Here is a 9,400-nt window from a genome sequence, read left to right on the forward strand (position 1 = left end):
GGGGCTTCAAAAGTCGGGAGCCTCGATCGCCTCGTGGCACCACGGGAGAAGAATGAGGAGGAGATAAGATTTTTCTTTGCCTTCCATCACAGTGAGGGTGTGCCTGGAGCAATCACTGTGATGGCTGCTTGTGTTAAAATTGTAATTGTGTGTCTTGTGTTCCTTATTGTCTACTGCCAGACCCTGACGTGAGAGGACGCTGGCGCTATTTGTTCGCCGCTTCTCCGTCAGGATAGTTCGTCTGTTTGTTTTTATGTCATGACTGTTTTTGTAAAGCGTCTTTGAGCACTTGGAAAAGCGCTATATAAAAATAAATGTTTATTATTATTATTATTATTATTATAAGGTAAATACAGAAACACTTGCCATTTAGAAAGAAGCATGTAAAAGTGGTACCGAAGGGTGCCATTATATTCTATGCAGAGAAATTCCAGCTGTTTCACAAGGCCTGGCTTTAATTCAATGCAGCCTCTGAATAATCTTGCTAGTGTTGCAATAGCACCCCCAATCACACAGGACCCGTTCAGTACTACAATGCTCAGAACAACTTGGTGCAGAGTTTGGCTTTTGAATCTGGGTCCAGAATGAATGTTGCAACAAAAACTAAATACTTTAATGGTACTTTATATTAACGTGAATGTTAACTTTTATTATGCTGTAGGCTCTCTGTTCAACAATACATATTCCTCTTAAGACACACGGCTGACCTTCTACACATTAAACCAAAGCAGCTTTAAGCCAGCATTTACTACATTCCGGAACCAGTTGGTACACACCATATTATGACTAGCCTTCAAGTCGCAAAGATATCACTTTCACCTTCAAGTATCCGATTGCGATTATTGAAAGTGAAAATGAAGAAATAGAATCTATTTTTTTCTTTATGCAGTGGAAGGATAAGCAAGGGCAGGAACTCATTAACATTCCATTCCACAAGGCACACCTGCATCACACGAGAATGGTGTCTTAAGCCATGCTAGAGATGGACCATCCCAGAGGAAGAAATGGGGTCCATTTTCAGATGTTCTTAAATCAAATTTTGCCCACATAGAAACATAGACATAGAAAATAGGTGCAGGAGTAGGCCATTCGGCCCTTCGAGCCTGCACCGCCATTCAATATGATCATGGCTGATCATCCAGCTCAGTAACCTGTACCTGCCTTCTCCCCATACCCCCTGATCCCTTTAGCCACAAGGGTCACATCTAACTCCCTCTTAAATATAGCCAATGAACTGGCCTCAACTACCTTCTGTGGCAGAGAATTCCACAGACTCACCACTCTCCGTGTGAAGAAATGTTTTCTCATCTCGGTCCTAAAAGACTTCCCCCTTATCCTTAAGCTGTGACCCCTGGTTCTGGACTTCCCCAACATCGGGAACAATCTTCCCGCATCTAGCCTCTCCAACCCCTTAAGAATTTTATATGTTTCAATAAGATCCCCCCTCAGTCTTCTAAATTCCAGCGAGTATAAGCCTAGTCTATCCAGTCTTTCTTCATATGAAAGTCCTGCCATCCCAGGGATCAATCTGGTGAACCTTCTCTGTACTCCCTCCAAGGCTAGAATGTCTTTCCTCAGATTAGGAGACCAAACGTGTACACAATACTCCAGGTGCGGTCTCACCAAGGCCCTGTGCAACTGCAGCAGAACCTCCCTGCTCCTATACTCAAATCCTCTTGCTATGAATGCTAACATACCATTCGCTTTCTTCACTGCCTGCTGCACCTGCACGCTTGCTTTCATTGACTGGTGCACCATGACACCCAGGTCACGTTGTATCTCCCCTTTTCCTAATTGGCCACCATTCAGGTAATACTCTGTTTTCCTGTTCTTGTCGCCAAAGTGGATAACCTCACATTTATCACAAGGCATAAATTGCACAAAAATATTTTGAAATGGTAATCATACCATTACAGTATTTGTAATGTATGGCATCAAACACATACAAGAAAGAACAATCAACAGAGAAAGAAAGAGAGGAGAAAAAAAGGATAATAAAGAGAGGAATGAACACATTCACAAATGAAAGGCTTTTGAACTTAATATTACAGGAGCTCATTCTTATTTACAGGTGACCATGTGTCAAGTCTTGCATCAAGTACTTTCGCCTTGAAAAGCATCAGTTATATCACCGTCCCAAACCTGAAATTGGATTTTAATGAAAAAGAAACTCGTGCTCAATTGTACACGTTGAATACATGCATAAAGCAAAAGCATGTTCATGTGCAAGCAATCTTAACTCAATTCATCCTTTGACTTGCAGCTCTAATCTAGGTCTTTGCATTCAGTCCCCTTTCCAAAGCTATTACATTGACACTGCAAAAATATATGGCCACTGGAAGATCTCTACTTTCCCCATTAAGTTATGTTCATGTCCAGTGCTCCACATTATAGCCTTTCCTCTTCTGACAATTCCTCTAATATGCAAACAAAACTTCAGTTAATTATTTCACATCATTTTTAATGTCTATTCCCTCCCCCCCATTCCTGCCCCAAACAATTAATGTGTTCTAAGTATCATGAATCACAGTTGCAATTGGGAGGTAGGGAAGTGTCCCAACCTGAAATATCACTTATCCATGTTGTCCAGAGATGCAGTTCCGTGTATCCACATTTTGCAGCAAGCAGCATCTATTTGGTCTCTACACATTAAAAAGAACATGGCTGAAACAACAGCCAAGTCCCCTGATGATAATCGTATGATTTACCTAGCAAGTCATAGTGCTTGAAGGATAATTATATAAAGTATGCAAAGTTTAGCTTAATCATTAAGAGCAATGCATCTCTAGATGTAATTGGGAACTATCCATTCATTGGCATTTGTGGTATCATGACATGCAGATTTTTAAAACCGTATCTGATGACGCCAATACCTCCCAGACCCAACTTCCACCTTCACGTCAGGCTGCGAATAAATAATTACCAGTGTAAGCAAAGATCCTCTCTCATAGTCTCATGTCCTTTGCGAATCAAAAACTTGTACATTGTTATTCACCCTTTGATCACAAACCCATACCATGATAATTAATGCCCCCATTAAAACTTCTCAAGCCTTCTATTTTCCAAACCATTCAGTAAATCTGTTCTGCATTCTCTCTAAATAAACTTTCTTGATGTCATAAAAGTTTAAAGTCAATATAGAAATCAGAAATCTGGTATTTTAGGCCAAATACTTTAATTGGGCTCGTTTCTCTGTATTAGCCCAATTTATGCATGCATTTTTATTACAGCTCTCAGCTGGCCTATCCCCCACTACTGACACTGTCACTCTCTCTCCCACTACTGCCCCCAATCAATATCCTCTCCTCACATTCACATTTCCCTGAGCCAGATGTAGAGGACCTATCACACTGGCCCAACACACACCAGACTCAATTTGAAGTCTGAAGAAGGGTCTCGACCCGAAACGTCACCCATTCCGTCTCTCCAGAGATGCTGCCTGACCCGCTGAGTTACTCCAGCATTTTGTGTCTACCAGACTCCATTTGCATGATCCAAATGTAGAAAGGCCACAGGTAGTATACCCCCAAAATGCTGCGACAAATTTTGTCAGCTGGTGAAATAGATATTAAACTGTTAACTTCAATAATGTCTCACTCAAATTACCCATGAATTCTCACTCACATTACCAATTGGTACAGAATGCAGAATATTTGCGCTTTTGTTCACTCAGATCTTTGGAGTTGCCAAAATTAGTTGCCAATAGCAATGAGAAAGATAATAGTTTTCAGTAAGTTGGCCTGGACCTCCATTCAGGTCTTCCAGTGCCCAGATCATTCACTCTACATTTAGAATTAATTTGGAATAATGTGAAAACATTCAACATTTAAAGCCTCTGATGTAAGCAGGTGCTTACATTGTAATTTAGACCATCCCATCTGGGCTCAGTAATCGCAGTGCACTGGTACCTGTACCAGGGGTACCTGAAGACTCGACACAATTGGTATTTGCTTACTTGGACATGTTGTGACACATGCTCGTTGTACTTATCCACGTTTTTGAATCCTCGATCACAAGTATCACAGAAGTGCGTGAATATTGGCTCCCTTTTTTTCTTTTTCTTCTATTGGAAAGCACAACAGAAAAACAAGTTAAGTATGCAAGTGGGATATGACAAATCAGAGTTTCTAGGCTCAGTTTCTTTCCCCCACCTCCCAGTCCCAGGTAGAAAATATTTATTGGTTATTGCAAATTAACCAACATTAATATATTAATAGAAGCAAGCAGAATTCTGTTTTTTTTCAGTGCAATGTGATATTTTGCACAGTGTAAAAACATTGCTGGGAGAGGGCTATAATCACACTGTTTTCTACTTTTCTTATTTATTCAATGTTCAAGTTTGCTTCCCAGCAAATGGCAAAAACACAGCAAACCACCCCGTCACATTGAAAACAGCTGCTTTCTTGGAACAGTTGGCCGAATCTAGATGTCTTGGAGTCAAAATGTTCAACCCCTCTTCCAGCACTTCAGCGATAAATCAGACCAACACCAAGGAACATGCGAAAACATTCAGCCCCTCACCTCCAACGGGACCCCACAACTGGCCACATCTTCCCATCTCCTCCCCTTTCTGCGTTCCGCAGAGACCGTTCCCTCCGTAACTCCCTGGTCCACTCGTCCCTTCCTACCAAACCACCCCCTCCCCGGGCACTTCCCTCTGCAACCACAGGAGATGCAACATCTGTCCCTTTACCTCCCCCCTCAACTCCATCCAAGGACCCAAACAGTCTTTCCAGGTGAGACAGAGGTTCACCTGCACCTCCTCCAATCTCATCTATTGTATCCACTGCTCTAGATGTCAACTTCTCTACATCGGCGAGACCAAACGCAGGCTCGGCAATCGTTTCGCTCAACACCTTCGCTCAGTCCGCCTTAACCAACCTGATCTCCTAGTGGCTGAGCACCAACTCCCCCACCCACTCCCAGTCTGACCTTTCTGTCATGGGCCTCCTTCAGTGCCATAGTTAGGCCCACTGGAAATTGGAGGAACAGCACCTCATATTTCGCTTGGGCAGCTTGCAGCCCAGCGGTATGAACATTGACTTCTCCAACTTTAGATAGTTCCTCTGTCCCTCTCTTCCCCACCTCTCGCCCATCCCAATTCTCCCACTGTCTTCCTGTCTCCACCTATATCCTTTCTTTGTCCCGCCCGCCTGACATCAGTCTGAAGAAGGGTCTTAACCCGAAACATCACCCATTCCCTCTCTCCTAGATGCTGCCTGACCTGCTGAGTTACTCCAGCATTTTGTGATACCTTCAATTTGTACCAGCATCTGCAGTTATTTTCCTACACTACTAGCCTCTCTTTCCGAGCTGTTATTGAAAGAGATCATAAGTGATCAATCTCCCTTAATATATTTGGCTAATAACATGCTATCAGAATCAAAATTACCAATTGACCCCAGCATCAAGTACTATTTGGGGCTAGAAATTCAAAACATCCACGATCTACTGTGTGGCAAAGTTGTTTCCTAATCACTCTCCAAAGGGCTCTCACTTTTGCCACATACTATACCATACAGCCCAAGCTCCCACCAATGGAAAGTATTTCCCAAGCTTTAATTCCCGAAATACCATAGAAGTCTCATTCCATTCAAGTCTAAATCCAATTTGCAAGGTAAACAACCGAAGTTTCTGTAGATTCTTCAAAGTGGACAATTTCGGTAGATTCTCCTTATAATTTATCTATAATTGTAAACAGTACTCCTCCCATGGCTAATATATGCACCTCAAGGCCTGGTGTTCTGAACTGTTAGAGGCATTCTGGATGGAACCTGAACAATGCCCCAGAGCCACAGAAAAATGTTTAACTGTGTCCTATATTCCCCTAAATACGAGCCAATATTGCACAGGCTTTTGATTATTTTCTGTGCACAACCATGATATTTTAATGATTTACTTGCATAGATCCATGTTCGTTCTTGGCTTAAGAGTGTTTTAATTTTCCATCTGAAAAATAACTTTCTAGCATTTAAAGTCAAAAGTTAATGACCACACACTTGTTTATACTAAAATCCATTGGCCAGTTTTACTCATTCATTTTGGCACAAATCTACTCAAATTACTTCCCAGTTTCCCCACGCCTGTATTCCATTGTAGGAAAACTTTTGAGAAACAATACTCAAGGAATTTTGGCCAATAGATTTCAAGCCCACTTGTAGTGATAAAAGAGAGTTGGCTGTTTTTCAGGCTGGATGATTATAGATAATGATGATCCCAAGGACTCTAAGCTGGGACCACTGCTTTGTAAATAGTAATCGCTTGAAAGGGGTGATCTTTCCAAATTAATAGACGACACAAAGTCTGAATACACCATGAATATTGTGGAGGAAAGTACACACAAAATGCTGGAGTAACTCAGTGGGACAGGCAGCATGTCTGGAGAGACGGAATGGGTGACGTTTCTGGTCGAGACCCTTCTTCAGATTAATAGGCTCCACAAAGAGCAGGTAGCCTGACAGAATAGCCATGCAAATGGAAAATGAAATTTAATACAGAAGTACTCTGGGAGGAGCCAGCGCTGCCGTCGCAGCTGCGGCTTGCCTGCAGTCCGTCTGTCTTTTGTGTTTTTTGTTGTTTTTGTATGAATTGTAGTTTTAATATGGTGTAGTGTTTGTATGTTATGTTTGGGGGGGGGGGGGTGGGAGGGAACGGGAACTGTAAAATTTATGTGTATGTGACAAATAAACGACTATTGACTATTGACTATTGACTTTGGCAGAAAGGATGGTCAATTCTGACTAAATGGCACAATTCTCAAGAGTGCATCTGTTCCTGCACGAGTACAAATCCAAGAAAGTGAAAAGGCACACTGAAAGTAAAACATATATATTCCTGGCAATCATAGGTATAGGCTTAAACAACAAATGTGGAATCTTCACAAAACTGGTCACCACATTGAGGAAGAATAGGAAGCTTCTGGCGAGGGTGCAGAGAAATTTAGGAAAATGCTTCCTGTCAAATCAGACTAAAGAAGTTGTAATTATTTTGTCTGCAGCAAAGTAGGTTAAAAGACAGTGGAGCACTAGATCATACCTTGGTTAGGTAGGATAGGTAGTATTAATCCGTTCTCATTCAAAACTGGGTGTAACCTTTTGCAACATTGGATGAGGAAATCACTTACCACAAAAATGAGCTGCCTGCCTAAACTAAATATGCTGCAGGAAGTAGCATCGAGAAATGAAATGTGGGATTTTGTCAATACCTGCTGTTGTTGTCGTCTAGTGTCGTATTGATTGGTGTTTGGGGACCAGTGAACTGATGCTTGCTGGTTCGGCCACCTCTGGCAAAACTGGCCATGGTTACCTGGTTTCATTTAAAAACAAAATGGGGAGGAAGAGAAAAAGCAGTTAGGGCTTACATGAACATTTAACCAAACTCAAGGTAGAGTCATAAAGTGTGGAAACAGGCCCTTCAGCCCAACTTGCCCACGCAGACCAACATGCCGCATCTACACTAATCCTACCTCCCTGCATTTGGCCCATATCCCTTTAAATCCTATCCCTGACTGATTATTTAACGAAGTTGGCAGATAGAATTGATTGTATTCGTAAAGAGCTAAAGTGAATAACATGCTGTTGGGAAGTACAATTCAATACATATTGTGAAGTACATTTAAAAATCGCACAATGGGTATTCATCTACACTGAAGCAGTTCTGGCATGCCACCAATTACACATTTGTATCTAGCTCTCGACCCGAAACTTCACACTGAAGAAGGATCTCAACCTGAAACATCACCCATTCCTTCTCTCCAGAGATGCTGCTTGCCCCGCTGAGTTACTTCAGCTTTTTGTGACTATCTTCTAGCAATCCCAAGTACACTCAAATTGAATATCCCCAGAGGCAGTGTGGCTTCATTCCACTGCATGCAAAGCATAATTTTACAAATTACAATGCGCTCAGTAACAAAGCAGCTGGAAAAGTTGGGATGGGTGAAGACTCAAGAGGTGCTTACTTGGTAAAGAAAGTAAAGGTCTCATAATTTCTCTCTCCCCCCTCATCCCCTGTATCCTGGCTGACCTTTCATCGGTTACACCTCCCCTCCCCCTGCATTCCTTCCACAAACTTCACAAAGTGCAAGTTTTCTATCCTCGAGGTTCACAATTTGCAACTTAGCATCCTTTTGGATTCACACGTGTCTTTTCATCTCTGTCCTTTGTCCAACAATCTGCCTATCAAAAAGCCCCTTTGCCTGTGTTCAGGGATGTAATGCTGAGGTTTTATAAGGCACTGGTCAGACCGCATTTGGGGTACTGTGAACAATTTTGGGCCCCATATCGGAGGATGTGCTGGCACTGGAAAGGGGCCAGAGGAGGTTTGTTTATGAGAATGATCCCAGGAATGATTGGGTTAACATATGATGAGCGTTTGAAGGCACTGGGCCAGTACTCGCTTAGAAGGATGAGGGGGGACCTCATTGAAACTTACCAAATAGTGAAATGCCTGGATAGAGTGGATTTGGAGAAGATGTTTCCACTAGTGGGAGAGTCTAGGACCAGAGGTCATAGCCTCAGAATAAAAGGACATGCCTTTAGGAAGACGAGGCAGAATTTCTTTAGTTAGAAGGTGGCGAGTCTGTGGAATTCATTGCCACAAAAGGTTGTGGAGACCAAGTCAATGGATATTTTTACAGCAGAGATTGATAGATTCTTGATTAGTACGAGTGTCAGGGGTTAAGGGGAGAAGGCAGGAAAATGGGGTTGAGAGGGAAGCGATGATTGAATGGCAGAATAGATGGGCCAAATGGCTTCATTCTGCTCCTATGACATGAAAATTAGAGAGTTCAATGTTCATACCTCTGGGTAGGTTACCCAAGTGAAATGTGCAGTGTTGTACCTCCAATTTGCTTGTGGCCTCAAAAAGGTCAGTATGGGAAGGAGAGTTAAAGTAGTAGGTGTGGAATTCTCTGCCTCAGAAGGCAGTGGAGGCCAGTTCGTTGGATGCTTTCAAGAAAGAGCTGGATAGAGCTCTTAAGGATAGCGGAGTGAGGGGGTATGGGGAGAAGGCAGGAACGGGGTACTGATTGAGAGTGATCAGCCATGATCGCATTGAATGGCGGTGCTGGCTCGAAGGGCTGAATGGCCTACTCCTGCACCTATTGTCTATTGTCTATTGTCAACCAGAAGATCCAGTAGGCCTTGGTGGACCGAGTGCAAGCGATCAGCAAACCTGTTGCCAAGTCTCTCCTTTCTTGATCTCCGTTTCCACCACAGGAGGCATACCATTGACTGACGTCTACTACAAATCTACTGACTCCCAGTTATCTTGACACTTCCTTCCATCCTGCCTCTTGCAAAGACACTTTTCTCTACTCTCAATTCCCACGTCTCCACTACAACTGTTCGCAAGATGAGGCTTTCCTTCTAAGATGTCCTCCTATGGAAAGCCCCATCTTGGA

The 9,400-nt window shown here is 42.7% G+C and overlaps 2 protein-coding genes across 2 annotated transcripts in view; both read right to left on the bottom strand.

Moving 5' to 3' along the window:
* The window catches only part of tpt1 (tumor protein, translationally-controlled 1), a 224,401-nt gene that overhangs the window by 104,752 nt on the left and 110,249 nt on the right, over nucleotides 1-9,400 (bottom strand). The gene's annotated exons all lie outside the window — the stretch shown is intronic.
* Nucleotides 1-9,400, bottom strand: part of nufip1 (nuclear FMR1 interacting protein 1) — a 34,585-nt gene that overhangs the window by 23,818 nt on the left and 1,367 nt on the right. The window contains exons 2-3 of the mRNA XM_078409376.1: nucleotides 7,205-7,305; nucleotides 3,956-4,063 (exon numbers count right to left, since the gene is read on the bottom strand). Coding sequence (XP_078265502.1) covers nucleotides 3,956-4,063; nucleotides 7,205-7,305 — 209 coding nt within the window. The remainder of the gene's footprint in view (nucleotides 1-3,955; nucleotides 4,064-7,204; nucleotides 7,306-9,400) is intronic.

Source organism: Rhinoraja longicauda, chromosome 12 (assembly GCF_053455715.1).
Source record: "Rhinoraja longicauda isolate Sanriku21f chromosome 12, sRhiLon1.1, whole genome shotgun sequence".
Lineage (NCBI taxonomy): Eukaryota > Metazoa > Chordata > Chondrichthyes > Rajiformes > Arhynchobatidae > Rhinoraja > Rhinoraja longicauda.